Here is a 17,044-nt window from a genome sequence, read left to right as displayed (position 1 = left end):
TAATGCTGCGCAGGTCCTTACCATTTCGAAGGCTCGTGAGGTCGCAGCGCCAGCAGAGCACGTGGTTGAAGAGGGCAAACGTCAACCTGTAAGCCCGAAGCCTGTAAATTCTCACGGTGATGAGCTAGAGCACGCTTTGTCACAAACAGACGATGAGACGAACGCCGGCGACTTAAGCCGTGACGGCTCCGCGCTACCTAATGACGAGCCAGCCCAGGACTTACTCAATACTAGCACAGGGGTAAAGAGTACCGATAGTAGTGCAGGCGATAGTGAGTCTTCCGAATCAGGCGCAAGTGATGAGCTGGGGCTAGGTGAGGAATTGAATACCGATCTAGTGTTGCCCCACTCAGATGGCTTTCTCGAACTCCTTCGTGTGGACAGAGAAACGTTCACCGCTGAGGAAGAGAAAGACCAATCTCTACGCAACTTGAGTCACCAAAGTGACATAGGTGTGTCACGGAAGAACATACCTTTCCAGCTCCGTTCTGGCCTGCTGAACCGCCAGTATAAGGATAGGAAAGGTATCCAACACAACCAACTTACTGCCCGCGTCGCGATCGAGAGCCCGCTCGAGCTGCGTCTGACCGAGGCAGCCGTCTCCCAAGACCTGCCTATGCAGCATCCCTCGATTTTCCCAAATTGCTTGGATAGGCTGCCCAAAGAAAAGGGCCTTAGTTTTGGAGATAACGCTGCGCAGGTCCTCACCAGTTCGAAGGCTCCAGAATTCGCAGCGCCAGCAGAGCACGCGGGTGAAGAGGGCAAACATGGCCCTGTAATCCTTATAAACTCTCACGGTAGTGAGCCAGAGCAGGCTGGATCACAAACTGACAATGAGGCGAACGCCGACGACTTAACCTGTGACGGTTCCGCGATGGCTACTGACGCGCCCCGCAAACCAACAGCGAGGGTTTCCACGGAGCGGAAGCATATAGAGGTGGCCAAACGGGAAGAGTTAATTAAGGGGAAAGTGCGGCTCTTATTGACTGCTCGACTGAAATCCGAACCGCGTAGCCGCCCCAATTTCGCACCTCACTGCTCAATAGTTCGCACCCGCCTCGTGGGAACACAAGCCAAGAGAACGCAACGCGCGAACCCAATCCGAGAGAGACGGATACGCTGGCACGGCATTCGCACTCGTTCGTTCCCTTCTCGCATTCTGCTTTCTGAGCGTCAGCCAAACTTCAGAACAGCGAGACTTGGACGAGGAACAGTTAAGGGTCCCAAGCTGAAATTCCTAACCTTGTGTCCTGTTGCACCTGCTAGAGCAGCTATCGGACCGCGGCCGCGCAGGGGGCGGCTGAAGAATAGGAACCAGTAAATTCCTCTGATCGCAACGCTGTTTGCAGACGGATTCGAGGAATAATCCCGTCTTGAGTTGAATGCTTGCTTCTTTTGTTCATTTAACTCTCCTGTACAGAAATGCAAGCTGAAATTCCTAGCATTATGTAATGTCTCATCTGCTAAAGCAGCTGTCGGACCACGGCCGCGCAAGGGGCGGATATGACGCATAATCTCATATTGAGTTTAATGCTTGTTTTTTGTCTTTTGTTCATTACACTCTACTATGCGAAATGAGAGCGAAATTTCGGAGCTTGGCATTGCGGGACTCAGTTCACATGCGTTGCCGAAAGGTGCGAGTAATGGCAACGCTGATGGCCTCAGCCGAAGCTTTCCCGTGTAATGCCCTTTCCTGACTCCCCGGACGTTAATCCGCTATGCAAATTTGTATTTTGTTTTTTGCTTTAGCGGGAATCATTTTTGTCTGTTTTGTATGTGTGTTCAGCAGCTCCACCTTCCCTTTGTGCTCTCACGGGCGGTGGCTTTCTGTGACAAAAACCGTGCTACGGCACCCCCCCCCCCCCAAACATTTTAGGAAATTTTTCCCTTTTGGCTAAACAAGCTCTGTGTATTCTGGTTTGGTCAAACTTGGAAACTTTCGGAGGAGGACGTAAATTTCACGCGACAGCTCATTTTCTCTAAACAGACTTTGTCGACCGAAAACAGCTTGGCAGTTCTTAAAGTCGGTTTGGCGCTTTCTGCTTGTTGGGCTGTGTACCTTGCTGGTTGAGACCGTTACGGTTGTCAACGAAGCAAGAAGAACCTTTGGGCCCACCTGTGACCAAAAGCCGAACGGACACAACTCCAGGTCTCTGCGCGCAGCAGCGTTGGCTGCAACCACTACGAGACCTCTTCGGGCGGCGGACGTGCTGTTGTGACCGTACTTCGGACCACGTGGGCCCGATCAAGCAGCTACCGTGAACAATCAAGAAGGCCGACAACCTCGCGACGACCATGGGAAGTGGGATGCTTGGAATGCCCCTCCGAGCCTCAGCGGATTAGTGTAGCAGGAATGTCTAGGGCCATTGTCAGCAGTAACCCCAGCAAAATTCCTTGAGCGGAGGTGACCACTATAGCGGCGAAGGCCGGAGACGCGCCGGAGGTATTGTCCGAGCGACCACGGCGGAGGCGACGTGCCGGCGCCAGTCACGCTGGCGGTTAATTGAAGAATTCTGTGTTCCCGACTCGCGTTCTGGGAAATCGGCGGGGAGGCGGGTTCATTCACCTGCTGGAAGACTTCGGGAGATTCCTTTCCCGCAGGGCTGGATGAGTCGGCATCTCCCCCTCTCATCGACCCAGCTGCGAGAGAGTGGAAAAGCCCTCACCTGCCCAGCCGTGGGTGGTAACAAGAACGTCCCCTTCGGTCCATCTGATTGGACAGTGCTCGTCGACCATTATTCCCCAGCCAGGGATCTGGGGAAACCGAACGATATTTAACTCGGCCGTGAGTGTGGCCGGGAGAAGCCTGCTAGCTCCAGTCGACTACGGTTGACGAAGACGTTCCCCTTCCACTGAGAGCCATTCTCAGTCCCGCTCTATGTAAATAATGTAAATACAGTTTTTCCTTCACTTCCCCTACTCCCCGTCTCCGGCCCACGTTTCCTTCCTCCTTCGGCAATGCGGCGGTGATCCTGTACCCGATGCCTGGTGGGACACGCTACTAGTACGGCAAAACATAACACCACTAAGCCATCACCACACTTTTTTTTATTGCATGGAAATCAATCCCGTTGGGCTACCGAATGCTTTACGAAGACTCACACTACTCCGCAATGCAGACACACATTCTCACATCTTCGTACACTGCACTCCACCTGCACGTCAAACTTGCGGGAGACATACACATGCGTCCAGAACGCCCTACTATTCGGCAGCCGCTCCTGCGCAACGTAAACTCCCCGCACCAAGGCAGACTGTTAACTGAACCGAGACTTTGACGAACGAGGTAGTCCTGCGTGTCGATCCATCATGCGGGTCTTCAGTTGAAGGTTGCGCGAACACGGGACGAACCACAACGAAGAGACGCAGAGACACACGCAAGACCGATGAAAAAGTATTACCAGCATTAACACATAGCATGGAATCTCGGAGTCTTTCAGGAGAGGCAAGAACCTTAATGTCTCATATTTCAGTGCCCTTTTCGATTGTCCGCTGACGTATGTTCTAGGAAAATACTGCATCAAATCACCAAACAAACCAATGATCAATCGGCTTTGGTTGGCTTCACAGGTAACAGTTTACCGATCATTGCAAAAAAGTCCCCTAGGTGCGAAGCGTTGCTTGACGGATAGAGCCGAAGTGTGAAGTTTAAAGAGAAAGTTTTTGTAGCTGATTAATTACATTCACTGCACTCGCTTCCGTACAACAGAATCCAAAAGCCCAAGGTAAGGTTGCGAATACTAAGGCGCAGCAAATAGATATTCTGTTAGCAATTTCGTCGTATCCCTTCTTGACTGATTGTAAAACATTGTATTCGCCGGCAAGAGCTTGGTAAGAGGTCGCGTTAAGTGGTCGAGAGTACGCAGCCCTAGACGACTTTGTCAGCCCAATCCACCGCCAAAATTTGCGTTCTGGGGTTAGAGCTAGCCAGCACGGTCTCCCACCGCTCATGACGCCAGTGGCAATAAGTGGTACAGTTACATGCGTGGAGCTTCTTTCGTTCCTCAGGCATTTATCAATGACACCTCTGAAGATTTATTTGCGTTTGCATGTCTCTCAGAAAGTACCGAAAGCAAAGTTATTAGAAACCATCTCAGTGTTATTTTCTGGCATTTATTTTTTCAATGGCTTCGAATGCTCCCTAAAGCCACTATCTGAACTATAAATGATAACAGTTCTCCACCACCGCGGTATTAGCACGAAACAGTCTTCTGGTTAGCCGTCTGGCAAGAGTGGTAAGAAAGCGAGAACTTAGTTCGCACCACAGAGCAAGAGTGCAGACTCCGTTAATAAGAGGGGCTCATTTTTGCTTCATCGGGAAGAGCTTGGTGGGGCCCCAGAAAGATCGCGCTCAGATTTCCGTTGGCTCTGGTATTGCACTTCCACCGCTGCTCCGGCTGTAACGTGATGCGGACGCTTCCTCCGCGTTATTCTTCAAACAAACGCATGCGCAGGGGCGGAAGCCACAGCTTCTTCGTAGCGCTGCACTGGCATCATCGCCTGTGTCCCCGCGTGTATCGACTCATTGACCCTGCATCATACACCTAACCTGCCGCGTCGCGCATGCTTCTACGTGTGCGCTCCCCATGCAGACGTGCTTCGCGTCTGTTCTTTGTATTAAGGCGAAAGCCTTTGAGCACTAATACTCGCGGCCATGACTGTGTCCGTCGGTCCGTTACATCTGAAGTGAAAGTCGTAACGAGTCATTACTAGGCAACAAGTCATGACTAAATACTCATTAACCTAGCTGTAATGACTAGTTAGTCATGACTGGTTAGTAATTAACTGGTTAATAACATATCAATAGTCATGGCTGGTTAGTCAGTAGTCATGACTAGTCTATGTCTAGTTAGTCATGACTGCTTGAGACTGCTATTAAGACTTTTTGCTATAGCCTGCAGCTCCTTAGTGGCAGCACTCTTCACAGCGCCCAGTGTATTCAGTAGCCTCGCGACAAAGCTGGAAGGTGCTTGCTTTTACCATCAGTGTGCACACTTCTCGTCTAACGCAAGAACACAATACAATACTGTCACAAACAGAACAGGAAGCAGAAGGGCTAGGCACAGGCCGCAGCAGAGAATTAGAGTCCCAGCTCCGAGAGCACGCGACTCCATCACATCTTCGTCCTTTCGGCGCCGCCTGGGGACACCTGGCGGCAATATTAAGGCGGAAGCCTTTAACGCCTCATCGTTGTAAGCAAGAGCTGTCGACAGAAATGTCACGCTTCTCAATTGGTCGAAACGGTCGTGACGTCACTATGCACGAAATTCAAACGGCGCCAATTGCACTTTGGCTAGTAACTATGCCACGGTAACCATGCCACGGACAGCTGGGAAATAAGAAGACATGTCATCTTCAAAGACACCAGCTTGACCCAGAACAAACACGTCCCGTGCAACAAAGTCAACTGTACAGACTCATACATAAATATGAGGGTACAACTGAAGACCTAATCAAAGAGCTACCAGACGTTATCTAAATACGGATGATGGCACCACACAACCAGACTACCGGGGGACTCCGAATCCAAATTTAGACGCAGACATCACAGACGCAGAGGTCTGGTACGCAATTGGAAAACTGCGGGCAACATCTGCGGCAGGACCAGACAAAGTAACAAATAAGGCGCTCAGGAACTTAGACACAACGTCGATCGCAGCGGTTACAGACCTTATAAACAAATACTGGCATGCAGGCAACATACCACAAGAGTGGAAACACGCGAAAATCACTTTTATTCCTAAAGCGGGTAAGAAACTCAGCACTGAGAATCTACGCCCAATTTCATTAACATCATGCCTAGGCAAACTCATCGAGCATGTCATCCTCAACAGGCTCCAAAACTATGCAGAGGACACGAACCTCCTACCTGAAACAATGTTAGTATTGAGGGCCCAACTATCTGCCCTGGACATACTCTGGCAGCTTAACAAGGACATCATTGAAGCTGACGAGGGAACAGGAACGAAAGCAATATTGGGTTTAGACCTTATTAAAGCTTTCGACAATGTCACCCACAAAGCCATTTTGACAAACTTGTCAGAAATCAACCCTAGAGAAAGGACGTACAACTACATCCGATCCTTCCTTACTAACAGAACAGCAGTGATAACGGTCGGAAAAGTATAGTCTGCTCCAATCACACTAGGAATTAAAGAAACGCCACACGGCTCCGTCCTGTCCCCTTTCTTTTTTAACCTCTCCGTCATCAAAATTCCTCCCAAATACAGACCTACATCACTCGTTCTATGCAGATGACATCACACTTTGGGTAACCAAAGGATCCGAAGGCTACATAGAAGACACACTCCAAGAATCAGTGGACATCATTGAGGCGTGCGCATGGGAATCCGGCCTCACTTGTTCTGAGCAAAAATCTGAACTCTTCGTGATCCGTCACAAACAAAGAGGTTGGCGTACTACGACTTCCCCCCGCACATAAACGTCGATGTTAATGCACGATCTGTCAAAGAGGTACAAACCATGAGAATTATAGGGTTGCATTTACAAACAAAAGGAAAGAATACTGACACACTCACTAAGCTAAAGCGCACGGTAGAAGCGACGGCGCGATTAATCCGCCGCATAGCTAGTCGCAGACAAGGGGTGAGGGAAAGATATTTATGCCGAGTAGTGCAGGCCTTTGCGCTAAGCAGGATGCTCTATGCCATCCCTTATCTCAAATTTGTGAAAGCTGAAAAGGACAAATTGGATAGCATGATACGGCAGGCCTACAAAGCTGCGTTAGGACTCCCACTAAATGCCTCAACCGAAAGGCTTATGAAGTTAGGAATACATAACACCTACAATGAACTGAAGGAAGCCCATTTAATGGCTCAAACAGCGAGATTAGCCAATTCCAGGACTGGCAGGAGTATTCTTACCAGGCTTGGAATTAACTTTCAACCTACGAATAAAGAGTCTAAAGTAGACTTACCCCGCAACTATAGGACGGCCCTACTAATCAAACCACTCCCCAAAAACCTGCACCCCTTACGCCATGAGGGCAGAAGACAAGCACGAGCCAAAGCATTGCATAATAAATATGGATAGTGCGCTGGAACAGTGTATGTAGATGCGGCAAAATACAAACATACCAATGCCTTTGCATTTGTGGCTGTGAACGAGAATAGTGACCACATCGTCTCGGCAACAATCAAAACCAAATCCTCTGAAACGGCAGAAGAGCCTGCTATAGCCCTCGCCCTAGCGCATACCCAAGAGAGCATCATCCTCAGCGATTCCAAAATTGGGATCAATAATTTCGCAAAAGGGGCGAATTACAACCACCTCTCTTAGAATCCTTAACGCAACCAAATTATCACCAAATTATTCCGAACTGATATTGGTCCCAGCCCATTCGGGGAATCTGGGGAACGAGGCAGCCCACACTAAAGCCTGAGGTTTCGTCGACCGGGTAGTGCATGAGTCTGGCTCCCTGAATTTCACGAAGGACTCCGTGATCACATATGATGATCTCACCAATCATTTTAAACTAGAGAGGAGAATTTTCCCACCTCCGGACAAAAGCCTGACTAAAGAACAAGAGGTTACGTGGCGTCGTCTACAGACGAGATCGATACGCACACCATCACTCCTCGCGCACATTTATCTAGATCTTTACAACCCAAACTGTAAACACTGTGGCCAGCGAGCCACCCACGATCACATCCTGCGTGACTGCAAAATAGAGCCACCTCCGGGTGATCTAGTTACCCCTCTTTCTCTCGAGCGGTGGGAGACCGTGCTGGCTAGCTCTAACCCCAGAAAGCAAGTTTTGGCGGTGGATTGGGCTGGCAAAGTCGTCTAGGGCTGCGAACTCTCGACCACTTAACGTGGCCTCGTACCGAGCTCTTTCCGGCGAATGAAATGTTTTACAATCAATCAAAAAAGCTAGTAACCATGCAACCAATTAAAGGGATCGTATAGTGATGCGGGGGATGGTACACGCCCGCAGTCGTACACATATCCAAAACAGTGAACGGCCTTACTTTCCGAGCCCGTGACATAACACACGCGGAGGAGGTCGCCATTGCGTTGGCTGCATCTGATTCCAATTCAAAAACAATATTTCCGACTCGCGGGGGGCATGTTGGAACGTCGAGCAGGGCTGGGTACCATATCTAGCCTACCGCATTCTCCAAAACAGCGTCTACAGTCGTGACCGGTGTAGACCGGTCAGCGTCTACACCGGTGACCCCGCGCACCGGCGTATCGTTTGGGCTCCCGCTAACATGGGCCTTGAGGGAAATGAGGCAGCTGACGCCACCGCCCGCGCGCTCTCTCATCGGACATTCCCCTCTGACCCTGACGATCAGGAACTCGAATTTATTCCAGCTTACACCTTCAAAGACATCGTTTTACTCTATCAATCTGGCCATGGCCTTTATCCCCGCCCGTGTAAAGGTCTCTCAAAGGCGGAGGAGTGGCTTCTGCTCTGCCTGTATACTAATACTTTGCTGTGCCCGGCAGCTCTGAAACGCTCCGACCCTTCTTTCTCGGGCAGCTGTCCGCACTGTGCGCAGAAGCCTTCGGACATCTACCACATGGTGTGGGCCAGCCCCTCCAACCCTGCTATCCCCCCTCACCCCAGCCCAACCCGGGAGGACTGGGAGGCGACCCTGCTCGGCTGCTCTGACCTGAAGGCCCAACGGGCCTTGGTCGCGCGAGCCCGGGCGGCAGCCGATGCCACTGGGGTCCCGAACTAGGGACCTCCACCTAGTATTTGTAAGGGCTGGCCCCTCTAGGTCAGCTTATGCATAACCTCCACTATTATACCTGTAGATAAATGTTTCCCCCACCACCATAGTGAATACGGTGTCTTCGTTCACTCCCATCTTCCTCGCTTCCCTTTACGGCGAGGTTCAGGTGTCCACCGAGATATGCGAGACAGATACATATCCTTTCCTCAAAAACCAATTAACCGACGAGCAAGGCATAGAGCCGAATGGGCGATGGCGTTCTATGGACTCCCTGGCAGAGTTGGAGGACGCTGTCGCGTTTGACTCTTAGAGGCGACGCCTAACACCTTAACAACGCATCAGTGACACAAGCAGTAACACAGCGCTTGAAGTTTTCGCCTCACCGCACTTTAGGTCAACAAAGTGCCCACCTGAATTTTTTCTTTGCTTGTTTATCTCCTGTCGCAAACGACTTATGAGGCGGTTTCTGAACAGTTGGTCGGGAGTAGGCGCATTTTCTCACGGTGATCAGCGGGCAGACCCCGGCACACTAATGGTATGGTTACGCCCCCTTGTTAGAGAACTGCTCTCCGCTTATTTCAATGCGCCGAACCAAGTCTGCATTAGCACGCCCTCTTGCGTCACATGACCTCAGTAGACGCATCACTACAGGCGCCCACTCTCCAATGAGTTGAGGCTACAATTGCAATTAGGCAGCGCATGAGAGGGGCGGGGAGCGGGGGAGGGGTCATCATCATCATCATACCCGGAATACCTCCTGTAAACAGGCAGTGAATAGCCCAGTCGAGACTGTGTCTCCCTGTCGGACACCTATCCTTATTGGAATTGTATTGCTAACTTTATGGAGAACTATGGTAGCTTTGCAATCGTTATAAATATCTACCAATATTTTCACATAACACTCTTCTACACCTTGGTTCCGCAATGCCTGCATGGCTGCTGAGGTTTTCTACTGAATCGAACGCTTTCTCCTAATCAATGAACGTTAAATATAGGGGCTGGTTATGCTCTGCGCATTTTTCTATCACCTGATTGATAGCGTGAATATGGTCTCTGGTTGAGTATCCTTTATGAAAGCCTGCCTGATCGCTTGGCTCATTGCAGTCTAAAGTTGTCCTGGCCCTATTAGCGATTACCTTAGAAAATACCTTGTAGACAACAGACAACAAGCTGATCGGGCTTTATTCTTTCAAGCATTTGACGTCTCCTTTCTTGTGAATTAAGATAATGTTAGCGTTTTTCTAAGCTTTAGGTACACCAGAGGTCAAACGGCACTGCGCATACAGGGTGCCTAGTTTTTCCAGCACAATCTCTCCTCCATCCTTCAACAAATCTGCTGTTATCTGATCCTTACCAGCTGCTTTCCCCTTTGGCATTGCTCCCAAGGCTTTCTTTACTTCCTCCTTCGTTACTGGCGGGATTTCCCATTGTTGTGCTCTGCAGCGTGTCTGTAACATTCTGATTGCAATCCCTACTGTATAGATCTGTGCAAAACTCTTCGGCTACTTTAACTATCTTATCCATATTGCTCATGACATTTCCTCTTTGTCTCTTATCGCATGCATCTGGTTTTTACCTATGCCTAGTTTTCTCTTCAAAAACTCTCTTGTTTTCTAGTTTTCTCTTCCGGTACTACTCATAAAAATATCCAGGCACGATAGCTTCAGCATTGAACAGCCAAGTGTCGACGCGCAAATTGTGTCACTGCATGGATCAATAATCTGAGAGCCCATTCCATTTTAGCGCACCGCTTCGCATAAAATAGACACCTAAGGTAGTTTTGCGGCGTTGCTGTTGACTTCGCTGAGCTTCCTTTAGTTAAATGAATAACAAAATGAAATACCGCTTTTCTTTTTCTTTCAGCGCAAAGACCAAATGAAATAGCGCTACTGTCTGTAACGCGAACCGACGCGGAATGTTCTACTGGCGCAATACACCTTTTTTTTTCCTTACTTAGAATATCAACGATTTAAAACTTCGCATTGCACCTGCGGGATTTTCTTTCTTTCTAGTGGGATGTCACCACCAACATCATCAAGGGTACCCAGAACTACAGCACTGAAGCTGCGGAAGCGCTCCATGCGCTTTACACATCGTGCATCCAAGAGATATGGCAGTACGAGAGGCGCACCAGAGATACCGTGGCTAGCATTCTGGAAATCGTTAACGTCACTGGACGATTGAGCGGCGCGGACCTGCTTCGTTTGGTGCTTGTGGCGGTTCGCCAGTACCACCTGACGTTTATATTCGATATAGCGACCACAGCCATTGAAGCAAGAGCACAGCTCACGTTCATCAGAAGAAGATTCCGGACCGTCCACTATAAGGCGTTTTGCGATGCGTTGTGCTATGCCGTCAGTCTTTCCATCCTTAATGGGCACTTCCACACTAACTACACCGCTGAGGACATCGCCAAGTTTGAGAATAAATTTCCTCCAGCCAGGTGGAGACACGCATCCATCTCTTTGGCAGAGATTAGCGACGCATTCGGACATCTGGGAACGTCGCAGTTCAAAGAAATATTCCTCGAGTTCTTCATCGACCTTGTATATTTCGATACAGTTGCTGCGGTGTCCAAAGCTGACCTTCTCAAAGACATTCGTCTCCTAACTGACGCAAGGAACCAGCCGCTGTCAGTATTCTACGTGGTGCTGCTTCTCGCCCTGAAGGCCATGCGCTACATTCAACAGGACGTCCCTCTGAATTCACCCACAATGCGTAGCAAAGACGTCTGCTACAAACACGTCTACGAGAGCGCCCAGCTATGGCGCGTCACATACGTAGCGGCACTCTCGACTCCCGCTAAGGACCGCCAGCTCCGCAACATCTTCGAGGCCACGCAAAAAGCGCTGTATAACTACGTCCCCCTCCAGCGGCTAGTGGCCGCCGGGAACGACACGCAACACTTCCGGGCCATCGTGAGCAACTTTTCGCTCATGCTTCCTGGTGAACTGATTTTCCAGAAGCCGGCCGTACCCCACATGTCCACGCAACACTTCGCCCGGAACTTGTTCTCGGCGCTGAAGTTTGAGTTCGACTCTAACAAGGAAAAGGCGCGACAAGGGGTGCCCTGGTTTAGAGACGACACCCAGACCAAAGTCATGGACCGCATGTTCTTTGTGAACGAGACCACCCTGTACGTGTCGTCGCTGGGCTACGGCTGGCTGAGTTCGGGCACCACTGACCCACTGCTCGCCGACGCTGCAGTGGTTGCGAGTCGCATGGCAGCCCTGCTGTGGATTAGCCTGGTTGAGAGGGGCGACTGGCCACCTGAAACGATAACGGCGTTCGAATCGTACAGGTAATGTGCATTACTCCGACGTGAATTGATGAAAATAAGCGCGGCACAAAAATGTCTTTCGCCAAGGATCTTGCGAATTCTTTTGCATTTGTCCCAGATGCGAGATGAAGCTTGGGTGTTTTCTTGCATGGTGTACTCGTCAAAAAGGTTACAGAGTACTTCGTTTACGAGGTGATTAATTAGGAACGGATGGATTTTCGGAAACCGCTCGTGGACAGCTTGTTCTCGGTCGCAAAACTTGTCTAATGCAAGGAAAATTATTAGCGTTCCGGAGTTAGCAGCTAAGACTTTTAAGTAACCGCTAAGCATAGCCTCTTTCACTCACTCGTCGTGCAGCATAAGTGTGCGTCCTGATAAATTCTGGCAACAACATGCAAGTTTTTGCTTTATTAGTTCGTGTCTTCGCGCATCTTTATTTACGTTCTGTAGGCAATAGAAGATGGTGTATTTACCTACAGTATTCCATGAGTAACACGTATCTGGTGAGTACCTCAGAAAACTGCAGTATGTACAGAACGACATGAAGCTACACACGAGGTGTGTGCATAGAAGAAACTGAAAAATTAGAGGGCACGCTCAAGCTCCACCTTACTGATATTACAATGTAGCGTTAGTGAGTTAGTGCACATATATACGTCATTGGTTATTCTCATTTTTACATTCATACGTCAATGGAAGTCTTCTTAGCACTCCTTGCGCAATGATGCCGAGGTTAAGGAATTTGCCAGTTTTTTGCATTCATACGTCAATGGAAGTCTTCTTACCACTCCTCGCGCAATGATGCCGAGGTTAAGGAATTTGCCAGTTCCCTGTGATGGGAGGTGCTGACACCGGTGAGTGTCGTGCGACCAAAGTTTGTCTACCCGTGCAAATTATCGCGATCAATCATTAATTTAGCTGGGACCTCTCAGGGCGGTTAGTTTGATCGCAGTCCGATGGGTAGGGTATGATTACCCCTGTGGGTCACGTGGCATACATAGCCCACCTAGGCTGCGTCTACGGGGTTGGCTGCCTCGGCCACCTTACGGAACCCTATTTATCGCTCACAACGCCGACAACGCCGACGCCGGATCTTCTGCGTAACATGACCTTTGTCGCAGTCACGTTACACATGAGCAAACTGCCATTGCACCTTAAAGAGCTCACATTTCACTCTCAATCACTGTAGTTCATACCGCAGCAATAAAGACGCCCTGGCTTTGTTAACCAGCGTGCACCAAACCTAACTGGAATATACGTGTGGTTCGATGTGTTACAAACGTGAAACTTCTTTCTGATAGTAACGGTGACACCCTGTGCGGGCTTTGACTCCATGTCTGATTCCAAGTGAGAGAGGGGTAGAACTAGCTGCTGCTCACGTTTCCGGTGGTTTCTCAACGCTACAGCGCTTTCCCTTCGTCAGTACCACCGGAAAACTGTAGGCGGTCGCATCAATTCTTGCACGCCTTCGGCCCATTACTTGCGCACAGGGGGTATCTCGAGAAGCGTTTGTTTTACGGCGAGAACTATTGAGCGTACCCTGAGCTATTCTGCATGTCATGCCCCCGCCACAGCTAGGGAGTTGTCCGAGCTACAGCGCATCCTAACATAGACTGGAACAAAGTAAAATCAGGCAGCCAGGATTCAACAGCAAAAGAGGAAATCTGACTTGGGGGAGCCGCACTTGACGCGACGCAGAAGCTTTAGCCCGACTTGTCGCGAAAACCACCGCGCAGCTTAAGATAAGAAAAAAAAAACCTCTGCCTCTCCCATAGCCGAGAGTAGAGTAAGCATGAAATGTTTACGGGCATAACACATTGGTTGTAGATGGTACTAGTCAAAATCTTGAAATGGGTCTAGTGTTCAACACACCACACCACACTCTTCTTGTTGCGTCGAAGCGATCGCCTACAATAGTGCGGGCTTAGGTAGGCAGCCGCGACCCGTGGCAGCCTTGTCGCTTTCGGGAGCGGCCGCATAATCATGTCGTCGTCGGCAGGGACGAGCAGTCTTCTGTTTCGCGTATCACTCGCAAAGCGATCGTTTTCCGCAAGACGCTTCCCACCTCACCTTTCATCAGGCTCCATTGCTAGGCTTAAGCAAGCAGCTGCGACGGTGGTGGTATTGGAATGCAGGACGATGCAGAGGCGTACGCGGACACGATGAGACGCAGGCCTGACAAGAATGTATATGCAGCGCGTCTGAATGCCAAGCGGCCGGTCTTTTACATGCGTGAGTGTGGTACCGCAGCGCCATCCTTGGGAATGGCGCGGAAGCAGTTTTTCAGCCAAAAACCCTTCTCGCCGTGGAGCTCCCCTCTTGCTCTTGTCTTCTCTCGTTAAATCTCGTACGGTGCCCGGATGTTCTCGTTTGAGTGCCCAGATGAGTGGAATTCAGTCCCCGGATGTTGGCTCTCGGTCTCAGCGTGACGTCACCACACTGCTCACAACGGGAGCTAAAACCATTTCATGCTTAACATTTCATGCTTAAAAAGATAGTGGGAACGAAATCAGACGCTACATTAGAGCCATCATGCACCCGATCTTAGAGATATGATATTGTGCTACGGTGAGGCTGTGATGTTACAGATAATACAAGCAAGTGGTTTCAGCGTGCATGTGTGCTAGCGCCCCACGTGTATTTTCATTTCGGCTGTGCCCAAAAGAGAAGCCCTCAACTGGCGCCACGTACGGCACCGCGAAAGTCGACGCCTCGCATGGGAGACCCTGTCGTGCGCAGAGTCCGCCAAGCGGGAGGCCGGTCAGCGCTGAGGCCGAAATGAGCGTCAGCATCAGATGAGCAGTGCCCGTATCCGCGAATGCCACAGGATACAACGTAAGGGACTTTAAACATAGAAGGAACGCATGAGTACTTCATCGAAACATACCTCATGCAACGACACAAAAAAGGAGGTGTGTGATTTAGTTTTTCACATCCCCTGCATTGTGCGAGACCTGGAGAGAACTATTGCACCCTTTAACGTACTAGTGCGCGGTGAAAAGCTATACAGGAATATAGATGTTGAAAAAAATCGCCTGTCTGCTGCACGTTCAGTCTTTGTCAAAAGTAACCAGGCTGCATGGTTTGCTTCTAGCTCGTACAGTGGAGATCTTACAGCTTCCCTGAAGCTTAAATGGTCGTTAAAGGTAAGGATTGGGGTTCTTCTTACCTTCCAACACCTTTTTATCTTTAGGAAAACCACAAGGGCTCCACTATACAATCTAGAATTAAACCATGCAGCCTGGTTACTTTTGACAAAGACGGTACATACTACAAGTACAGCTCTCCTGTTTTTACGGTAGCTGTTCAGTATTATGTCAGAAAAAGTAAAATAGCCCAGCACAGCGCTCATTAAATCCGCTCGCGAGGAACATCAATGAAGCGGTAATGCTTAAAGGCTGTCGACGAACCGTCTGTAGCATGGGGCGAAATTGCAGAAATCTATAGACAGCATACTTTGTCGTAAGACCGCAGGACAGGACGCCCTTAGTGTTTGCTGTTATTGTATCGTACGATCCACTGTATCGAACGATGGCGCCTTGTACGCAAACCGGCCCATGCTGTGGACTCAGGGTTTGACGAAATGATTTCACATCTTCGTATACTACGTCGTGCTTTTTCCGAGGCTCGTCTCAATTAGTCGTGCAAATAACTTCATTTCGATAGCACTTTTGCCACTTTGGGCTACCAGAATTGCGCCCTCCACTTGTTTAAAACTTGCTGGCCCAGACAACAGTCCAATAGTTGCAAATTTTCTCTTAAAGAGGGTACTCGTCATGATGAAAGCTGTCCTTTCAATATCTTTAGACGTACTCTGAGTAGCTGCTCGTGAAATACGTCGACCAGAAATACTCCCGTTGAAATCTTTAGTCGTTACGTTGTTAAACTGATTATTACCAACTGAAAACCTACACAAAGCTTTGTTGGTTTGCTCATGAGTTTTTCTTCCGGAGCCTCTTCGAGAGGATATGCCTAAACAAACTTACACTAAAAACAAACACATAATCTGCCGGCAGTGCTCCTGATACTACCTTTGCACATAATGCAGCGCGCGAAATATTTTCGGCACAGTGAAGAATCATCAAGACACAGTGCAATATACTAAACGGAAGAATGGGGGTTTCGGGTGTGAACGCCTTAGTGGTAGCTGGAACAATCTTCACTAATGCATTGTCATGTACTCTGGAATGTACGAAACATATACCAGAGTAATATTTGAAAATCACCAAAAGAGGCGAACATATTTTTGTTTTCTCTTATCATGGCTGACAAATCTTCCATTGCAGGGAATGCGTCCTGGCTACATCGTCCGCCCAATACCTTGCATTCATGCACGAAGTAGTAGCGCTCAAGGAAGGGCTGCAAATCGCCGCCATTGTCGGGGCAGCAGGCACAGCCCCCGATGAAGCCGTCCGACCTGCGAGAGCTGCGTGGTACACAGTTCAGGCTGCCTGGAGCCTCTTCCGAATGTCCAGGGCTCAATTCTTCTACGCGCGCTTTGCCTACTACCGTTGCAGCAGCGCTTACGCTAGGCCTTTAGTGAATGAACTTATCAGGGGCAACGCTGACTTTGCCACAGCTTTCCAATGCACTCACAGCAAGGACACGGCTGAACAAAGTGATGACTGCGCGGAGATTAATGCGCTGAGCAGATAACAGAGACTGATGCATATAGGACATTTTGAAGTGATCACGCGTGTGTTTATAGTCTGAAATCGTGTTCAGTGATCGCCTTCTAGCCTTTTTTTTTTGGAAAGGATTTGTGAGTTTGTAGATGTGTGCAAACTTTGGATATCAGGCATCTAGAAGCTGAGGAGTATTTAGTATTTAGTATTTAGTATTTAGTTTTTCTTTCCATTTTATGGTCGGCTCCTAACTCTTGTTTACTTTCTCGCATCCACTACTCATTTGTAATTTTTATTTTTATGGATGTTCATTCAAATTATGGGATATCTCTCGTCACAATCTTCTCGGCTACATTAGATACGTGTCATCTTTACCGCTATATTGTAAATATTATAACGTCTACACTGTAGAAATTTATTTGTTATGACGCTACAGA

The 17,044-nt window shown here is 49.1% G+C and overlaps 1 protein-coding gene across 1 annotated transcript; it reads left to right on the top strand.

Moving 5' to 3' along the window:
• The first annotated feature begins 4,654 nt into the window (after window positions 1–4,654).
• LOC149329205 (uncharacterized) lies at window positions 4,655–16,638 on the top strand. The gene is made up of 3 exons (XM_089559199.1): window positions 4,655–4,666; window positions 10,715–12,003; window positions 16,269–16,638. The coding sequence occupies exons 1-3, from the start codon at window positions 4,655–4,657 to the stop codon at window positions 16,636–16,638; spliced, it is 1,671 nt and encodes a 556-aa protein (XP_089415325.1).
• Window positions 16,639–17,044: the final 406 nt, after the last annotated feature.

The sequence above is a fragment of the Amblyomma mixtum genome, chromosome 9 (genome assembly GCF_055824585.1).
Source record: "Amblyomma mixtum isolate Tamu chromosome 9, ASM5582458v1, whole genome shotgun sequence".
Classification (NCBI taxonomy): Eukaryota; Metazoa; Arthropoda; class Arachnida; order Ixodida; family Ixodidae; genus Amblyomma; species Amblyomma mixtum.
The sequence above is the reverse complement of the archived record's forward strand: the minus strand, read 5'-3'. Positions and strand labels throughout refer to the sequence as shown.

What these genes read in the sequence shown, in the direction of transcription:
- LOC149329205 (XM_089559199.1), top strand. An exon ending in ACGGCGTTCGAATCGTACAG is followed by an intron (nt 12,004 to 16,268) that starts GTAATGTGCATT and finishes CTTCCATTGCAG; the next exon opens with GGAATGCGTCCTGGCTACAT.